The 21,296-nt window shown below is 44.7% G+C and overlaps 1 protein-coding gene across 2 annotated transcripts in view; it reads right to left on the minus strand.

Annotated features, from left to right (window-relative positions):
• Positions 1-21,296, minus strand: part of LOC147457830 (uncharacterized) — a 122,248-nt gene that overhangs the window by 47,708 nt on the left and 53,244 nt on the right. For both annotated transcript variants that reach the window (XM_086512615.1, XM_086512616.1), the window contains exons 5-6: positions 5,716-5,805; positions 4,758-4,814 (exon numbers count right to left, since the gene is read on the minus strand). In XM_086512615.1, coding sequence (XP_086368741.1) covers positions 4,758-4,814; positions 5,716-5,805 — 147 coding nt within the window. The remainder of the gene's footprint in view (positions 1-4,757; positions 4,815-5,715; positions 5,806-21,296) is intronic.

Below are 21,296 nucleotides of genomic sequence, written 5' to 3' on the forward strand. Positions count from 1 at the left end.
GAGAGAGAGAGAGAGAGAGAGAGAGAGAGAGAGAAGAAGAGAGTTTTAACGTCGTAGGAAACTATCCCAAGAGACCTTAAAGATCTAGCCGACGAGGAGTTGAACTCAAAACCTGTTATTCAAGAGAGAATCGAATTGAATTGCTATATTAATTTTTGCACAAGGCCAAAATGGCCTATAAGACCAATCTACAACCATATCAGATGTGAGACAATTGTCTGAGAAAACCATAAGAACGAAAATTCCTAGACTATGCTTATCAAGGCAGCAAAGCTGATGGGTAATTAGGATACAACCTCGGTGATACAAATAGCAGTAATGGAGATCCGAGAATGGGGAAGAGTTAATGATGGGAGAAAAGGAATCAGTTATCCCGTGGGCACACTCGCATAGGTCCCTACAACATAGCATCAATCTCCTTAAAATAGGATTGATTTGGATAAGTGGTGTATTTTATGAATTTGAGGATCAAATCTCTCTGGTCATTGGTATATTTTGTACAGTTTATCTTGGGGACTGCCCTCTAGACGTTTGATGTATTATTAGATCTTTTCACACACACACACACACACAGAGACAGAGACAGAGAGAGAGAGAGAGAGAGAGAGAGAGAGAGAGAGAGAGAGGTTTTTCTTTGGTAGGGAAAGAGGAAGGGCCCCTCAGTCGCGTGTAAGACAGAAAGGGAAGTCTTTGATTTTCTGGGTTTCCCTTGGCTTGAACCTCATGAGAGAAATTTGTAACATCTAGGAAGGCTCAAGGTCAGTAAACCGTATTTGTATTATACACTGCATTGGGAGTAGCATTTTGCCACTTAGATCTTTACAACATTGCTGTCGCTTGAAATTTGTATCCACAATAGTCTAAGATTTTAACATCTGTCACTTCTGCTGTAACAAAGGGTATGTACATAAATATTAGCTATGCAACAAAAACTGTTTTGAAATTCTTCATTGAACTATTTGTAGAGGTTCAATGGAAACTTAGGACGCTCCCAATGATCCTAAAAGTTTCTCGACAGTTACTCGTTAATATGTAATGCCTCGGATTCAAGGTTTAATTTGGAGCTTTGTTTGTTTGCTTTTACTTGTTCTTGTTCTATACTAAGTAAAAAGTTGTATCTTATCTAATTTGATAGAAAACCAGTTTCATGCTATTTCATGTACAAGAAAACTTTACGAGGCTGTTAATTGGCAAATTGAGATGCAATGAAAGGCTGGATTAACTGAAGCTTTGCAACCCAAGTTGGCAGTATAATTGTAAAGGATATCAGCCAAGCAAGTTGTTTGTTGAGACAAGTTGGCATGGTTGCTGTTTGTTGTTCCAATTCCCTTGTATAGCAATGGACTATTTGTGCCAAGGAGAAAGGAAATGGGGTGGGGGGTTGGTGGGTTCAAAGGAAAGAGAGAGAGAGAGAAGAAAAACGATAGAGAGAGAAAGTGGCCGCACGTAGCAAAACCCTAGCAAGAGAGAGAACGCGAGTGTGCCCAAACACTGGATCTCTACACTAACAACATGCCTACCAAAAAACCCCACGATCCTAATAAATGGCCTAAAATGCTAATAAATATGTAAACTCGCTAAAAGCGAGTAGCGAAACTGCAAAAGACTCAAAACTTTGACCCCAGGAAACCCTAAGAACGGAGGCCCCGCCTCATGCCAGTCTTCCTGGTGGGCAACACTGTGGAGTGCATCGCCGAGAATAGGTACGTTTGCCTCATATACAACCGGGCACAGCCACAAAACATCCCTGACTCCCTAATCTGCTCCTCGGAGATGTTGAAGCCACCACCAACGGACGGGAATCTGAACTCTTAGCACCCCCTCTCAGCTCCTTGATGAGAAACAAGTCCAAGGGAGCAGGAGCTGGCATGAGAGGATAATGTCGCCTTTAGAAGAGGTTTGGTGAAGATGTCAGCAAGGTTATCTAACGTTGGAATGTACTCTAGTCGATAGAGCCATCCTTGGTCTTCTCACGAACAAAATGGTATCGTATCTCTTTATGCTTGGTCCGAGCATGGAACATCGGATTCCTTGGAATGGCTATACAACTTTGGTTGTCAGAGTACATCATGTTCGTCTACTAGGGAAATCCCATATCCGGAAAAAGAAACTTGATAACCACACAAACTCACATGTAGCAATGCAAACAACACTTTACTCTGCCACTGTGGAGAATAACGCAACAGTTGGCTGTTTCTTGCTGCTCCATGAAATTGCTCCCGAGCCAAAAGAAAAGGTGTAACCTGTAGTCGATCGTCGTCCATATGGATCTCCGCCCTAATCTGAATGTCACAGAAACGAAAGCGTGCACTTAATACTTTCAATTCAATCAAGCTTTTTCATATGAGATTCCACACATAAAGAAAAAAGAGGATATGATACAAAGGACCGACACAACACTAGGGACCAGAAGATCGGTTGTTCCCCCCCCCCCCCGGAAGGAGATTTCTTATATTTATGAACAATTACAAGCACATGAATCCGAAACAGCAGCTGCTCGTTTCCCAGATACCATTCTGTTGCATAAGAATGCATAAACTCATAGGCCCATAAATTTCATACCTGAGTTGTGAATGGCTAATTATGTTTCAGATTGAGGTTTCAAGGCTTGAAATGCTTCTGTTGTTATCTGCTCAAGTAGGGAGTACTCGCACGAGTTCTTCTTGGCTGAATTCTACTTTTGGACGTGGTCGGAATGCTGAAATTTGTGTGGATAGCCGGTTATACGCTCGTTTGAGTGCATCAACTCCCCGTAGGGACGCACACAAGCTCCGTGGGCTGCTCTACATTGTTCCTCCGCGCTTCATCACCTCTACACGCTCTTCCTGGATTCAGAGCAGCAAATCGCTGAATTTATTTATCAAAAATCAGTAAAAAAGAGCATTAGTTTTCACTTGCACACATACTCACAAGAAGAAAAACAGATAATTTCAGCAATTAGTCATTAACAAATTACGCTAAATTGAGGTTATCCGACTCGGACCGATCCATAGGTGTGCACATGGTCCTTTCAAGTTTCAACAGCCAAGCGGCTCTGATACCATGAAACGAACATGCGGAGAGGATCTCCCGGCTACACAAACCGCTATAGACATGCGTCGAACAAACCGCCCGACCATAGACACCGTCTGGCAACACCCCTATGCTGGGGCAACGTCCAAAGACATAGGCGTGCACTTGTAAGACCGAGCATCCCATACCACTCAACCTCACCTCCTCGAGGTGACCTCGCACACTCCTAGCATCACTGACTAACCACTGGCACTCTGCCAGTGGGGTCGATAACTACAAATGAGACCTTGGCCTCCCTTTTATAAAAGTGGCCGGGTTCACACTACGTTCGCCCGAACACCAGACGCCCATCCCGACAGTGTCTTAGCAAGATCCCCTCTCCTGTAAAGCAGGACATAAAAAAGGAGGCCAGGGGGGGGGGCGGGGGATATATAGGTAATTCCCAGAATTGCCCTACCTACCAGAGAACCCCACAATCCTGATTAATGGCCTAACATGCTAATAAATATGTAAACTCACTAAAAGTGACTTGACACACATATTTAGTAGCAGAAATGCAGAAGACTCGAGACTCCGACCTCACGAAACCCTAGGAACGTAGGTTCCGCCTCATGCCAGCCTACCGGGTGGGCAACACCGTCGAGTGCATCACTAAGAAAAGGTACATCCACCTCAGATACAGCCGGGCACAACCACAAAACAACCCTCACTCCTTAATCTGCTCCTGGAGATCCTGGAGCAAACAGCGGACAGGAGTCTGAACTCTAACACAGTTACCACGTATTGTCTCGGTCTCTGGAAACCTGTTCAATAGGCCCACATGCAACAAAAAATTCCTACAAATGGACCAGCCATTGCAGAGATCCTTATTTAATGAATGACCAGGGACGAGCATACCCTACACCCACTCCGACTTCTTAGCTTGCTTCAACCATATGCTTAAAAACACCAAAATCTCCCATTTTAGCACAAGAAAAAAATTTCTTTATTAAAGAAAAAATAAGTTTCATTCCAAATTTATACACCTGGTTGTCTGCCAAAACACAGAGATGAACACATCAAGGTGCTACAACGTGTGGAATTTATAAGGGAGGGAACAATCTGCAATATAGGAACATTGTTCCTCATCTCACACATGACAGAGTTCTAAATGAGTTAAGAGTCAATGATTGTTACGGGATACCATGATGTTTCCTTACATCTCATGATAGAAGATTGCCCATTGAGTGACCTCAGCTGCATATTGAAAACAAAACCACCCCTAATTTGATTTCTTCGACAAAGAGGTATATAGGTGTGTGAAATTCAACATGCTTTGCAGAGACTAAATCAATTTTGCAAATTTTATTCACAGAGTATGCATAAAAATAAATATATCAATACGATAAGTCTGTTTCTCACATACAAACAAAACTGATTGTTTCGCACTCTTCTTCAAACAACGTGGAAAAAACCAGCCGTCACTACATACCATGCCAGTGTCCTGAAACTCGTCCACAAGTATGTACTTCCAACCATATTGAAAACGAAACCGCCCCTACTTTGATTTCTTCGACAAAGAGGTATATAGGTGTGTAAATTCAACATGCTTTGCAGAGACTACATCAATTTTGCAAACTTTATTCGCAGAGTATGCTTAAAAATAAATATATCAATACAATAAGTCTGTTCTCACATACAAACAAAAATGATTGTTTTGCACTCTTCTTCAAACAACTTGGAAAAAACCAGCCATCACTACATACCATGTCAGTGTCCTGAAACTCGTCGACAAGTATGTACTTCCAACGCTTTTGGCACAACTGAGCGCTTCCAAAAGCCAAACAGTAAGTCAGCTAAAATCAACTTTTTGATTCAAAGCACTAGTGGGAACAAACTTCAGTAATGAAAGCTGTTGACTCAAGGTTGCATTTAAAAACAGTTCAGAAGAAAGTGAGAAATCTCTGAGGTCATAAAAGAATTTGCTTTATCTGATCAAACTTTGCACTGACTATCTGTTCCTACAATATTTTTTCTCATTACGAGAAGTTCAATCATAAACCCAAGGTAATTCTCTACCCTACACATGGCAGGCACACCTATTCCCAACCCTTCTAGACTGGTGCATAGCTTCGTGTTTGGTGTTGAAGCATTTAGTGATTTTTCCACATTCAAGAGTGCTGCATTTTCTGATTTTGACATTTCACAGTGACTCGGCTTTGTACATTTTCCTGAAGCATTTAGTGATTTTTCCACATTCAAGTGTGCTGCATTTTCTGATTTTTTTGACATTTCACAGTGACTCAGCTTTGTACATTTTCCTGAAGCATCCAGGCTGATATCTTGCTGCCCTGCTTAGAGCTTGTTTGGACATGCCCAACACGTCCTAACCACTTTATTTATTTCCTGACAAAAACTTTGCAGGCTTTCTATCATGACGATATCTAGAAAATAAGCAGTTAGGAACAAAGCAAAATACTCATCTGCACCTCCCCTAGTCTCTTTACCCCCCCCCCCCCCCCCCCCCCCCCCCCCCCCCAAATATTAAATTAAAAAGACAGCAAAGTTTTATGAAGGATCTCTGTCCAAAATTTAACCTTCACTATGGGAATTGAAGAACCTGGCTAAACTCACGAAAAAATGACAATCTTGACAGATATGTTGACGTTTTATGGAAAAAATTCTTTAAATATCTGGAAATTTACAACTTGCACCATCCATTACCTCTCTGACATAACCATTATTGTGCAGCAGCTGAACCACAAGCTGGATGAGATCATCAAAATCCAACGCATTGTTTCTCCGTAGAGCATTCTGCAAAATATAAGAAGGCATCCATTACATTATGCAAGCATGATGACGTGCATGTGTGCTTGCATGCTTGTCAGAGAGAGAGAGAGAGAGAGAGAGAGAGAGAGAGAGAGAGAGAGAGAGAGAGATGATAAAATGAGAAATGATATATTAACGTCTTCAAAAGGCCAAAATGACCTATGAGACCAAGCCGTTACAACATAGTGAATCTGATACCATGTCCGGAATCAAATATAACTGAAACAAAATACAATGTGTACTACAATGAAAGAAGGGGGGAAGGGGGAAGATATGGTGGAGATCCATCCTCATCTGCACTGTGAACGTCAAGAGAGTATGGCTCGAATCCTCTGCTGTAGTCTCCGTCGATGTTGTGTAGCTCCTCTCCTCAATCGCGGGCGTCTAGATCTCCCTAGCTCCAATGCTCGGTCTATGAGAATGCCGGTAGCGGTAGTATGAGTGCGGGCAGAGCTCTGCAATGGTGTCTGCTCCTCCGGCTGCTCCTCTAGGGATACAATATCTAGTGTAAAGAAATCTGTAATCGGTCTCTGGGACCGTCCCTCTCCAGCTCTCCTCAGTAAAGTGTCTTTGTGCCTGTGTAACTCAAGTAGATACAGTCCAAGACATCTCTGATCCTCATAGCTCATGACCCTATATAGAGGCCCAAAACCCTCTCTGAATAGACAATGAAAACAGCCTCGTATCTCATAGTACACTGTGCAATGACATATGTAATGTAACTCTGTCTCTGGCTCTAGATGACATAGCTATCTACTAGTATCCCTCTGAATCTGCCAGTCTCAATCTCGAGCTGATGTGAGGATGTGCATATCTGGCCAATGGCACAACACAAGCCATGAGAAAGATGTGTGTCCATATAGCTAGGTCAAATCACAAACCCATCCCCTGTGAGGTGAGAAGATGCTCTCTATAGAAAGCCATCTTCGTGCCCAACTCCTGTACCGACTCTATCCATGTCCTCCTCGTGTCCAGCTGGATCAGATCCTGACGAATGACTCTAGTAATCTCCACCCGTGTCAGAGACATCAAGGGTGCCTGTAGAGAAAACTGAAAAGGAGGCAGTGTCACAAAAATACGGAAGCGAAAACTGACTATTAAATGCAATTTATATACTCAAGAGACTTTGGAGAGAAAGAGAGAAAGCTTGACACATCATTGGGGACCAGAAGATGGGCTGGTCCCCCCCCCATAAAGAGAATAGCTTTATTACTAAGGGAGAATTCTTTACAAGCACACGAACGGGACGAAAGCCCGTCCTCTATTCTTTCTTGTCCTTCTTCTTCTTCTGACTGAGAGAGTAGAAGAACTGCTCTCCTGACTACTAAGAGGATCTTTCCTCTTCTGTGAGATTTTGGGAAGCTCTCGTAGATGAGAGTCTATTTTCCACAAAACTCATCGGAAGCTCTCAAAAACGAGAGTCTATCTTCCGCTAATTATGTCTCTTCGGACAAAATCATTCCTGCAATCAACCCACGAAGGAAACATGCAAAACACACGCACACACGCTTGCTGTAATTTTCTGCACATAACCAGAAATTGTTACCTGAGCACGTTCCAATGCCGAAACGGAGGTCCTTTTCACGACGGAAACGCTCCAAACTTTTGTGTGTGTTTATAGTAGGTAGAGAGGAATAGTTTCCTACTAAAGCTTTGCTGAAATTCACCCTAATACACGTGATTAGGGGCTGAAAACAGAGAATTTGCAGCAGCTAGTAGAGAGAGAAAAAGAGTTTTCTACTACTTTACGCGATGAAACTTCTCCCATAGCTGCCTATGACCATGAGAGGCCTTGTTCTAGGTGATGGGTGCACAGAGGCTCCACATACACCACAAGGTGCTGCTCTCAAGCTTCAATGGAGAGCTTCACTGCGTAGAGGACGTTCAACTTAGGGGGGGTAGTGCACTGCCAACCTGGCAAGAGGGGGAGGGACTGCTCTCTTATAGCCTCCCAGAAGAGGGGGCGCTAGCATGAAGAGAGAGAGAGAGAGAGAGAGAGAGAGAGAGAGAGAGAGAGAGAGAGATTGCATGGGAAAGTGTGCCACTGTGGCACACTTACTTTAAAATTTAAAAACCATTCAACTTTTGACTTTAAAAATCCTATGCTAGTTAATGAAATGTGCAATTAAATGCACAACTGCACACATAGATGCAACCAATTAAATTGTTAGCTGCTCCCCAGCGCAATGCCGTACCGACACTGCTCTGGCATTACCTGTTCGCACTTGTCCGGCCATTTGGTCAAGCACAAATCATTTAAGAATACTTTAACTAACTTATCCTAAGGCCGTAAAATAATCAGGCCTTAGGGTTATTATTCTAAGGACCCCATCTCATTCCTGTGCTTGCACTAGCGCGTGTAATTTTCTGAGCCTGAAATCTGAGGCTACTATCTACCCCTTCATTGAAGACCCGATTTCCCAATCCCTAGGGCTTCAGGGTATTTTTTGCTAGGGTCTCCCTGAGGTGCACTAGCCCAAACTTGGGCGTACCTGAGGCCCCAGAACTGCTAAATCTATTCTCATGTGCACAGAACTAATTAGATAATTCTTTTCTCGTAAATAAATTTATTATTTACAAAGTTTGACTTAGTTACATGCAGCCTATCCATGGTGAAGCCATGTGTCTGAAACCATGATGTCATCTGTGCATACCAGTATGATGTATCCCCCTGTAGAGCTAGCTGTCTGGAAGACTCTAGGGCCAGCCTGGCATATCTGTCTCTAGTAGTATCTCATAGGCTGTGTACAAAGGAGACTGATCTGATAAGCGCCTCAATCTCCATAGGGGGGGCAGCTAACTCCGCTTGAATGGTATCATGTGGTACGGATGCCTTGGCTCTAATCAGCCTGAGAGATCATTGATACCAAGGGCCTCTCCATACGTCTCCAACCATCCTAGCCTCCAGAACGTCCCCAAATCTGCACCCCATATAACATAGTAGAGGCAACCAAAGTATCAAAGAGCCATAACTTTGTTCTAGGTTCCTGGAACTGAACCTGCGAACACATCCTCTCCATTCCTCCTAGAGCCGCACCAGCTCTAGTTAGTCTAGTCTCTACCAGCTCTAGTTAGTCTAGTCTCTGCTGCTCTTCTCAAAGAAAATATCGGCCCAGTAAAGACTACCCCCAGGTAAGTGTATGCATCTGTATACTCCACAATCTCCTGACCATATTTGAAAGTAGGTACTGATCTTCTGACCCATTGCGGTGTGGTGTTAAACACCATCACCTTGGTTTTACCTAGGTTTACACAGAATCCACTATCCTCTGCAAAACTGCGTAGTGCATCCAAATGTCGCTGCATACCCTCTGGTGAGTCAAATATCAACACAATATCATCAGCATATAACAACAATGGGATCCACGTCCCTGCCAGCCGGGCACCTCTGTCACCCTCTCTATCAATGTAATCAGACACCTCATCAACATACATACCAAATAGAGTAGGAGACAATGGGTAGCCCTGTTTCACCCCAATAGTAGCATGAACTAAATCAAATACCCCTTCCGGAGTGCGTACATGTCCCATCATTGATCTGTACAAAGCCATAATCCCCCAGATCAACTCTATGGGCACCCCCATCTCCTGTAGTCTGCGCATCAATCGAGCTCTCGGTACCATGTCAAAGCTTTGCGGAAATCCACAAAGCTACAATAAATCCGTCTCCCATGTGACCTGCCCTCCTCAATGATGGCTCAGAGTGTCAAAATATGATCAAGAGTGGAGAAACCCCTCCTGAAACCGGCCTGACCCTTTGCCCGTACCCCCTCATCCTCTGCCCAAATATCAAGCGCTGCTCAAGAATGGATGCATACAACCGTGCCAATGTGTGTCCAACCATAATAGTGCGGTAGTTCCCAGGCTCTGTAGGATCCCCTGCCTTGAAGATAGGCACAATACTAGACAACCTCCAAGTCTCACGTAACCCCTCACACATGGCACGATTGAACAACAATGCAAGAACTTCCATCAGCATATCCCTAGCATGTATAAAGTGCTCCGCTACTAGACCGTCGTGATCATATGCCCTCCCGGTCCTCATCCTGTCAATGGCCCTCTGTACCATCCCAGTGGTAAAGAAGGTGCTCGTAGCTGGGCATGGCTCTATAGGGTCTGGAAGGGGTTCTTGTCCAGGAACCGTATATAACGATGTCGCTTGGAGTCCCTTGGAGGCCAAACTTGACCTATAGGACCAAAAAGACATATCATTGGTTACGTTCCACTACGGGCATCATAAAAAAGGGGAGAGGTGCAAGTTTAAAATTATATCCTCAAGGCTCTGATGACTCGTAAGAGCTTAACGTTACAATGGTAGAAAAATCGCCATGTACATAAATGTGTCTACATGAGTAAAAGACCTAAGTCCATGTCTTTGAGACAAGTGGTGCACTCTTGAAATCTCTGATCACAGCTTTTCCTCCTCTATAGACTGTCCAATTTCCTTGTTTCCTTGCTTCTCTGACTTTAGCCAACCTTTGGCCCTGTTCTTAAGTTGTAGGAGTGTCAGTTCATATGAGATCCATATTGATGTTCCTTGTAGTGATCTAGTGTGGGGGTTGGGGGCGGGGGGGGGGGGGGGGGGGGGGGGGGAGAGAGAGAGGTTTTTAACGTCTATCTGAGGCTGAAATCGGCCTATGAGACAAAACAATGTACATGATGTGGTATCATCTATGTATCGGCAAAAGGGAAAAGGTACAAAATAAAACGTAACAGTGCTACTGATAGGAAACTGTTGATCCATGGGTGTCCAATACAAGGTAGAGAGAGAGAGAGAGAAACGAAATGTTATATTAACGTCTTCAAAAGGCCAAAATGACCTATGAGACCAAAGCGTTACAATGTGGTGAATCTGATACAAAGTCAGAAATGAAATGACAAAATGATAAAATAAAAGTACTATGGGATCCTAAACTGGTAGGTGTGAACTAAGCAGCTAACTGGGATAGCTAAATCACAAGTCACAAGAAATCCAGCATCACAAGAGACAGAGAGAGAGAGAGAGAGAGAGAGAGAGAGAGAGAGAGAGAGAGAGAGAGAGCTTAATTAACGTCTTCTAGTGGCAGAAGTCGCTCTATGAGACAAAACCATATACATGTGTGTATCCTTAGGATAACCAAAAAAGGATAAAAGTGCTGAGAATAAAAAAAGATAAAAGCTCTTGGAGGTGCTACAATAATCTTAGAAATGAGGGGTGAGTACATGTGCATGTATAAGGAGGGGATGAAGTTCTATCTCTAGAGGATATGAAACTATATGCTCAGGGAGTACAACCATAATATGCAAAACTAGCTTCATCCGATACCAAACTGGGGGTGTAGGATATCATGCATAGGTGGATAAGGCAAGAAAAGCCCCTGAATCTCTCTCTGTTGTGCTTGTCAAGCACGATATCCCACCACTCTAGGCCGTCTCTTGGATCGGACCTCATCTGCCTGCTATAGAGTGACTCCCCTCGGTGTGATAATGACAGGTGGTACTGGAGTCGCTGAATGGGAAAAGTCTGTAAGCTGAGACTCTCTACCTTCACCGTGCGACTGTAGCATATCTCTATGTCTCTGAATCTAAAGGAGGAAGCGCCCCAATTGTTTCTGATCTCTACAATCAATGAGCACTCTCAATGTGGGTTGTCCTGTAATAAGGCGGTCTAGCGACTCCGTATGTCATGGTAAGCTCAACAGCTACAAACATAGTGCTACTCGCTCTCTACCCCTGCTGTGCAAACTCTACAGATCCGCTGCTCTTTGGGATCAATGAGCACTCTCAATGTGGGTTGTCCTGTAATAAGGCGGTCTAGCGACTCCGTATGTCATGGTAAGCTCAACAGCTACAAACATAGTGCTACTCGCTCTCTACCCCTGCTGTGCAAACTCTACAAATCCGCTGCTCTTTGGGAGTGTGAGATGCTCGCTGTCTCAATCTCACTAGGGGACTTGGCTTGACTTGCTGGCGATGAAGGGCTGCTGAAGACGCTAATATTGGTGCTGAATTGTGTCGATGCCTCTTCTGGAAAACGTTGGCTGAATGGTACTGAAAACGCTGAGGACTGATGGCTGGAAACGCTAGAATGCTGGCTGAATTGGCGATGGTCTGAAGTTGGAGACACTGGGTACTGATACTGCTGGTATTGGCTGCTGCCATTCTAGTTCTTCTGCTTCTTCTTACCCTGATAAGCGTCCCATGGGTTGCTTATATAGGCTGAAAACGTTGGGTCGAGCAGTCTTATACAGAGTCTCCAATCCTTGAGAATAAATGGCTTAAAAAGTCACTTATTAGTAATGCTTAAGAGGCGACTCACACGCTCACATGCCTATGTGCTGAAATGATTGTAATGTGCAAGAGAGGGTATGCAACCATGACCTGCCTGAACATGCACGTCCTGCTAGAGGCTCACAAAGTGCCAGGCTAGGTCCTAAGCTAAACTATGACTGACGCTAGACTGTAGCAGTAGCTTGTCCACATGGCGCAAGTGCAATGCGCACGTGACATATATGGTGTTCTAAACTCAAGTAAAAGAGCCCAAGACAACTTTGATCCTCAAAGCTCGTGATATGATGTAATAGTAAACAGTAAATTTGTCACAAGAGTGGCGACATAGCACTCTTAACCACCAACTAAACACCATAAATCATGGCAGGATTTTTGGGTGCTGACGTGGCAACCATTACGTCAAAACTGAGTTTTTAGCAAATGCTTTTGGGCACAAGTTATTGATAGCAGTTTCTTTTGGACTTGGCACCAATTTTTGTATCTGCTGCTTTTCGGCCAAGGGCCTTTACAAGTGAACCTTGGGGGTCGTCTCGAGTAGATCAATGCATGGTTGCACACTTGCAGAGCAAAAAGGATCACAGCTATGCAAGAGCTTTTAGAACATGCAACAATTGGCTATAAGAATTGACTGACAGGCACTTTGTTTGAGGATACTATACTAGCTTTACACAAAATTCCTCCTTTAATGTAACAAACTGCTGACGTGTCGACCTACTGACGAACGGAGCTACCGGCCGAGGGGCCTAAACCCTAAGAAGAACAAGCAACAGAAGAAGTGTCACAAAGTGATGACGTTGTTGTCCGAGAGCAGAAAACCCTAACCCTAATTTCTGCCAAAAACCCTAATTGCTGAAACCCTAATTTTGGAACCCTAATTGCTGAAACCCTGCTTTTGGAAACCCTAACCCTAAAACCTGCAAACCCTAATTCTGGAAACCCTAACCCTAAGGGCAGCAGGCAGATTTCCGAAATTTGCGCTGGCTGATGACGTGGCAAGCTGTACGAATTTCCGTGATTTATGCTGGCAGCTTTTTGGCTTTGCTTTGGGACCAGAAGCTTTTAAGTTTGAAGGCTTTTTATTCTAAACTGCTTTTTAGGCCAAGGGCCTTTAAATATGAGGCTAGGCTCATTCTCTGGCATGCTTCCTGGAGAAGGTGCAGAGTCTGGAGTACCGGCTTGTACTTTGATGATGCAATATAAAGAAATACCGAAAGGGGCGCCAAGGTTTGGGGCCAATACTCTCTGAGGTGGTATTCCACCACTCCATGTCGCATGTCATCTCTCTCTTTCAGTTCAGTTGTCATTGAAGTGCTAAAAGTCTATTCAGTCTGTTCTTTTCTATTGGCACGTGGTGCCCGCCTTGTGACAGTGGTATCAGAGCATCAGACGTGTGCTTTTCTGAAAGCATACCGGTCCCACGAAAGAGCAGACAAAGCTTTTGGAAATTTATTGTATTTGAAGTATCTTCGCCCTACAACCCCGACTTATTAGCCACTCCCACCCTTACTTCATTGCGCATCGGGCGCGCTCCCGTCTTCACCGCAGTGTCTTGCAGGGCATAAGCCAATTAAGATCACTTGCAAGAGAAGGATCCAAATTTGTTTCAAGTCACTGTTTTTTTCTCAGAAGCAGTGCCATGCAGATGTTGATGTCTACAGCTACCAAGCAGCATACTCCAAGTACTTGGCAAGCTTTCAAGAAAATTTTTGCCCGAAGTTATATGGTTTCTGACATCTTCCTTCGGAGTGCAACTTCTGGCAGAGTGGGTTATCCTGAAATGCTTGCCATGGAAACCCTAGCAGATTATAACTTGAAATTCCTCGACATCCCTCAGTAGATGTCTCTTCACCATCAGATAACCTTGGAGGTTCAGTGCGATTGCTATCTTGGGACTACCATCACCGCCAAAGAAACACTGTTTGTCCAAGAGCTGATAGACCATGCTATCCTCGGTTACGACCTTATGGAAGAAACCTAACCCTAATTTTTGGTGCAGGTTTCAAGATGGAAAGTCAGTCGACTTTTCGAGCTCGACTAATGTCGAGATTGCTTTTTAAGTTTAAGTTCTGTTTGATCTTGTTTGGTGATCCTCTTTGGAACTCGTTTCAAATGGATGGTATTTGTTTTGAACCTGTTTTTGGTGCCGATTTGAATTGTTTGACTCTAGTTTGATACTGGTTTCAATGACTGGTGATTTTACTCCCGGGTGGAGAAGTGAGAAATATTGTTTTGGTATTGTTTGAACCTCGGAACGACGCAGGTCGATGCTTGGGGAGCGTTTCTGTCACAAAACGGGAGCGTACACGAGCACTTAGAAAATCTCAAAATTATAATTCTTTGAAAACATGAGAGAACGGAGAATATCCACACAGTATTGGGGACCAGAAGATGGGTTGGTCCCCCCCCCCAATAAGAGTATTCTTTTATTCAGGGAGAATTCTTATACAAGCACGAGAACCCGAGGAAACCCCTCCGTTCTGTAGTCTTAGACCCGAAGGTCGTGCTTTCCCGTAAAAGGCTTGGGCACAAGGCCGTTCCTTCCCGTGAGGGACTTAGGCGCGAAGCAATACTTTCCCGTAAGGGACTTAGGCGTGAAGCCGTACTTCCCGTGAAGGGCCTTCCCGTGAGACGGGAGATTCCTGCAAAACAAACCACACAAAGCAGCAATTCTCAATGCGTATCAACACCTTATACCTGTTGCTCCTTGCTCGGAGAACCAACCTCCGTACTCAGTCGTCACACGAGCACTTGCAAATTCCGTCGCCAGTTTCTGCTCCAGAATCCCAGCGCTTCGACTTCCTGCTGCTTTCGACTCCTCCAAACTGAAACGCTGGCTACCCTTTTTATAGGGTCTAACACCAGGCAAGAATAGGGGTCCAAAAGCAGAGCTTGGCGCTCCTAGAGAGAGGCGAGAGAAAATCGCGTTTTTTTAGAGAGAGGAGAGAGAGAGATCGCAATTCAGCCCCCTTGCGTAGGTTTTAGCGCTGGCTTTTTTTTTAAGGGCCTTGCTTGCTTTATTTTATTAATAAAAGCCTGGTCACTTAAAAGTGACCGGCCACTTTAATAAAATAAAGTGTGAACCTGTTCAAACTTTAAAAACTCACTTAGTTAGTGAAAACAATGCTATACGAACACATTCCAGGCGTCCCCGGGTGCAGGACACGACACAGATGCAATGCAAACACAGACTCCTCGCGGGAAAACATCTGTCCTCCCGCGACTGTTCCTCCTTTTCATAAAAAGCTTCATTGAACCCATCTTTATACTTGTGCTTGCGTTCTTACGCGTATTTTCTTACTCAGTTCGGATTTCCTCCTTAGCCTACGGGATGCCCCCTTACCGATGCACCCGTCACCCATCATGTGACGTGTCATAATAATCAATATCTAATTCTCCTAAATGATTTTCTCATATTAAACTGATCATTTAATGTGGGGAAGGCCAGGGGAGAAAAAGCTAGAATATTGGTTAAGCTAGCAGACCGGCCACAGTAGGGATCCAAAGGAGAGAAAATAGGGATCCAAAGGGGGGGCCATCTGCAAAAGAGCCATGTGCAACAATGGGCTAAAAAGACCCTAAGGTTCAGCCCATTAAGACTTCCAAAATGCTAAGGTTCCAAAATTCAAAGGTTGTGTCCAAAGGTCAACCCTAGGGAAAATTGGATGCTTTGTGTGTGCCCTAAAAGTCTTTGCACATCCCTACATGGGAGGGGGCGAGCCCTAAAGGTAGGGGATGAGAGAGAAAGCCACACACACGCACACACAGGCTCCCTTTACACAAAGGGAATGAGGGACACATGTCAGCTCCCTAGGCCAGATGCCCACAAGGTGTGCCCAATTCCTATTGGAAGACCCTTGAAGTGGACCAAAGAGAATTAAGCTAGAGTAAATCTAGTTTAATTAATTTAAAAACATTTAATAAAAGAAACCAATGAGAATTAAGTCTCCTAAAAGACTATTGGGCAGTCTCCCAAGGGGTCCAATGAGCATTCAGGAGCCCCATGGCTTGCCTGATTCCTATTGGCCAGGAGGCAAAGGGGTCCAATGAGAGTTTAGTTTAATTATTTAATTACCTAAAGCTCTCACAAAAGGGGAAAGGGGGACACATGTCAGAAGGCTATCACTTATGCTGCGTAATTGTAATTGGCTTGACCTGGGGAGGGCCAATGAGGCTTCAGGAAGAGCATTTAGCAAGAGGGCTCGCCCAAGAGAGAGAGGGGGCTGATTTTTGCAAGGCATTATCACACACAGACTCACACAAGCTCATGTGTGAAGAAAGAGAAGACTATCTCTTCCCAAGCTTTAATGGAGAACTCATCACCTTTGTGAGATAGAAGCCTACATCAACACTCTCTTGGCATGTGGATGCAAATCCAACCAAGAGCCAAGCTTCAATGCATGCTCATCTCCTCTACCAAGCTAATTACTAAGCTAAGCTATGCTACATATGAGTGATTATGTGAGGAGATGTACATCTTTCTCGTAAGATACTCCTTCTTCCTCTCAATCTACTCTCATACCCTGCTAGCTCTCACCATCTTCGAAGGTGTGTGAGGTCTTGGGTCTGAGACGGGGATAATTCAAGTTGTGTTTGTTAAGTGTTTTGCTTAGTGCATGAAGTTTCCATCTTCATTGCACTAGCTAGTCTTGAAGGAACACAAAGAATTGTATTATACAATGTCTCTCTTGATGAGAGAAACCATAATACAAAGCCTTTGGAGGGGGGACCGGCTCCATGAAAATTCGGTCCTCAACTGTTGTCAATAGCTTAATTGCTCTCTCTTTTGAAAGTATTGTCGATGCTATCTAACTAGGTGTTATGCTTTTTGTTGCTCTCTCCACCCAAGCACTCTTGTAATTCTCATTAGGAATCTATTCTAATGAAATGCCCACTATGTTCATGCTAATTTCCGCTACACATAAGTTATTAGGCCATTAAATGTTACATTGGTATCAGAGCTCAAGGTTTCTCTTTTCTTGCTCAAGAAGGGAGGTCCTCAAGCTAGCTACAAATGGTTGGTATTATTAATTGCCTGTGAGTAAGTAGAATAGGGATTTTTCAGCCTTGCAGTGCGCCTGCCTTCGTGCAGGTTAACGGGGCATCACCGTCGAGAGCTATGGTCTTAATAGTGGAGTCCTACGGGGCTTGCCTACGGTTTAACCACTATTGAGCTATTAGAAGCTTGACAGGAGCCGGTGTTGTTTTGGTGTCGAAAGACCCTCTCTTCTATTCCTTGCAATTAATGGTATTCGAGCCGCGGGTACAGTAGCTTGAGTGCTTTTTCTAAAGGGGTAAAGAGGAGTAGTGAAACCGGCCTGTTCAATCCAAAAAGGGCGGTAGACTTTACTTTAAACCTTGATTTAGCTTTCACCCATTATTAGTCGTCTATTTTACCTGTACTTTCAAGACACAACAAAGGGGAGAGGGATACAGGCTGCTAGATTGCACCTGTATGAGTAGACGGACACCAGATTGGCCCCTAACTTAGGCGCCCCTTTCGGTATTTCTTTATTGTTCAAAAGAGGGAATAAACGCTGTGGTTCCCTACAAGCTGCCCCGCACAAACTCGGCTGAATTTCCACTGTTCCAGCCTGATTTCGGCAGCATAACTGTACTAGAACCCTTCACGGTCAGTATTCCCACGCATTGACTGACTTTCCCGACGCATACGGGCACTTTGCAAAACCTGGCGAGAATCTGCAGCACGCTGAATTCTCTGTTTTCAGCCCTGAAAATGCGCCAGATCGCCTGTACAGCGGTCCCCTTGCGTCCCCGAACCTCCTGGGGGTATTAGGGTCCGTTTAGGGCCAAAACCCTAAACCTGCAAAAATACACAGCAGGCTGTAATTCACTGTTTCGGGCTCCGTTTCGCGTGCCGGTCGCATCCCTAGCAAGTCCTCGAGCTCCCGCACCTGTAGGGCTACTTGCCCTTTGAATCGGACGAGATTTCTGGCGTGAAACCTCTCCGAATTCACCTGTACCTGCGGGGGGATTAGCCGCTAGCTAATCCAGTACCTGTGCAAGAGGCTCTTGCCTCGGCAATCGCGCATGAACCCACACAACTGTACATTGGTCAAATGAAAAGCCCACTAGAGGGGCATAACATACTGCCAAAGGGGAGAGAGAGGGCAGTGCGTAGCGTGCAGGGCATCACTCCTGGCACCGCACTGTGCATAAGAGGGAAAGCAAGCACTCCATAGCTCTTAACCTGTGACAGAGACTTGCAAAATGAGCCTCCCAGCTATAAATCACGTTTTTGCCTTCTCTATAAGTAGTAAACTGGCCTCAGAGTGCCAAGTGTCACTCATTTGTGCATTTTCCCGCTTTAGACCCTCGGGTCTAAAAATATCTCACCTGCAGCCTCTGTTGACTTGGCCACAGAGTAACAAAATGATCCCCATGTCAAACTGCACGTAATGACGTGAAGACATTTTCAGGTCCCAAAATAGCAGTTCCCTAAATTGTAGGAGATGCTGCCATTGTATCTTTCTAGGTCATCCGACCCTCTTTGTACACTGCGGCCACATCCAGAACTGAAATGTAGCCTCTGTAGCAAAGGATTCCACTTTGGCTAGTCAATGACCCCACTTGGCTAACCATAGTCCTTGTCCAACCTTAGTGCTCTCTTGCCCTCGGGCCTGGACTCCCTCTGGACAGTTCCACACTAGCTATGCAATGCAGGGCAGTTAGATTTCCCGAGGGGTGTTTCCAAAAAGTGAAAGTAAATAGATAATAAGAAAGAAATCAACAAAAAGGATAGATAGTAGTCACACGCTGGTGACATACCCCCCTCTTGAAATCTCAAACGTCCTCGTTTGCATCTATGTCGTACATGCTTACTGTCAACACTGATGTATTCAACACCTGTCGACACATATACGACACATACATGCTCATTGTCAACCCTGGTGTATTCAACACCTCGTCGACTCATGTATTGCCTGCGTGTGAGTCACTAACTTTCCAATGACAAAATGGTAGCTGCACATTTTGCCACTGTCTTATAGTACACGTTGGATCCCGTAACACTTTCGAGCATACCCAAACCGACAGTTTAAGAATGCAGTTACACATGTACTCTTCAACAGAAGCAATCACTGTATCCTTGACAAACTGACAAGAAATACTCACTTCTATAGCACTAACCAAACTTTTGGACATTTCATAAGAGCAATTGCCAAACTGACAATCTGTACAGCTCTAACATTCATGTAACAGGTATTTCATTTGAGCTCACTTTAAATACCATGTACATCATTTGTTTCAGAAGCCATTGTTGCAATTCCCTGTGTCTGGTCTATGATCCCCTGTGTGTTCAAGTCCAAAACTGACCAAGGCTCACTTCTATGGGAAAAAGTGATTTTATCCCGTCGATGGAACCATGAAACCGGCCTGTTCAATCCAAAAAGGGCGGTAGACTTTACTTTAAACCTTGATTTAGCTTTCACCCATTATTAGTCGTCTATTTTACCTGTACTTTCAAGACACAACAAAGGGGAGAGGGATACAGGCTGCTAGATTGCACCTGTATGAGTAGACGGACACCAGATTGGCCCCTAACTTAGGCGCCCCTTTCGGTATTTCTTTATTGTTCAAAAGAGGGAATAAACGCTGTGGTTCCCTACAAGCTGCCCCGCACAAACTCGGCTGAATTTCCACTGTTCCAGCCTGATTTCGGCAGCATAACTGTACTAGAACCCTTCACGGTCAGTATTCCCACGCATTGACTGACTTTCCCGACGCATACGGGCACTTTGCAAAACCTGGCGAGAATCTGCAGCACGCTGAATTCTCTGTTTTCAGCCCTGAAAATGCGCCAGATCGCCTGTACAGCGGTCCCCTTGCGTCCCCGAACCTCCTGGGGGTATTAGGGTCCGTTTAGGGCCAAAACCCTAAACCTGCAAAAATACACAGCAGGCTGTAATTCACTGTTTCGGGCTCCGTTTCGCGTGCCGGTCGCATCCCTAGCAAGTCCTCGAGCTCCCGCACCTGTAGGGCTACTTGCCCTTTGAATCGGACGAGATTTCTGGCGTGAAACCTCTCCGAATTCACCTGTACCTGCGGGGGGATTAGCCGCTAGCTAATCCAGTACCTGTGCAAGAGGCTCTTGCCTCGGCAATCGCGCATGAACCCACACAACTGTACATTGGTCAAATGAAAAGCCCACTAGAGGGGCATAACATACTGCCAAAGGGGAGAGAGAGGGCAGTGCGTAGCGTGCAGGGCATCACTCCTGGCACCGCACTGTGCATAAGAGGGAAAGCAAGCACTCCATAGCTCTTAACCTGTGACAGAGACTTGCAAAATGAGCCTCCCAGCTATAAATCACGTTTTTGCCTTCTCTATAAGTAGTAAACTGGCCTCAGAGTGCCAAGTGTCACTCATTTGTGCATTTTCCCGCTTTAGACCCTCGGGTCTAAAAATATCTCACCTGCAGCCTCTGTTGACTTGGCCACAGAGTAACAAAATGATCCCCATGTCAAACTGCACGTAATGACGTGAAGACATTTTCAGGTCCCAAAATAGCAGTTCCCTAAATTGTAGGAGATGCTGCCATTGTATCTTTCTAGGTCATCCGACCCTCTTTGTACACTGCGGCCACATCCAGAACTGAAATGTAGCCTCTGTAGCAAAGGATTCCACTTTGGCTAGTCAATGACCCCACTTGGCTAACCATAGTCCTTGTCCAACCTTAGTGCTCTCTTGCCCTCGGGCCTGGACTCCCTCTGGACAGTTCCACACTAGCTATGCAATGCAGGGCAGTTAGATTTCCCGAGGGGTGTTTCCAAAAAGTGAAAGTAAATAGATAATAAGAAAGAAATCAACAAAAAGGATAGATAGTAGTCACACGCTGGTGACAAGTAGCAACTAGGGCTTGAAGTGTCAAAGTACACCTAAAAAGTTTACACCTAAAAGTTGTTAGAATGGCTGACAATAGTAAAGAGAGTGAAATTAATGTTGATAACTTTGATTTTGCTCATGAGCAAGCTACTAATGATGCTTCAATGCTTGTTAACTATCTTGTTTCTAGGCTTCAACAAGCCATGGGCAATCCATCTCTCCAAAGTGAAGTGCAACGGCAGCTCCGTGCTCACGGGATTCTCCAAGCTCATCACCATGACGAGAGAACACCTAGGAAGCCTCCTTGTGAGACTACCAAAAGAGGTCTCTCTCCGATTCGGGAAGAAGAAGAGAATCCATATGAA

The sequence above is a fragment of the Adiantum capillus-veneris genome, chromosome 5 (assembly GCF_014529385.1).
Source record: "Adiantum capillus-veneris isolate H3 chromosome 5, ASM1452938v2, whole genome shotgun sequence".
NCBI lineage: Eukaryota > Viridiplantae > Streptophyta > Polypodiopsida > Polypodiales > Pteridaceae > Adiantum > Adiantum capillus-veneris.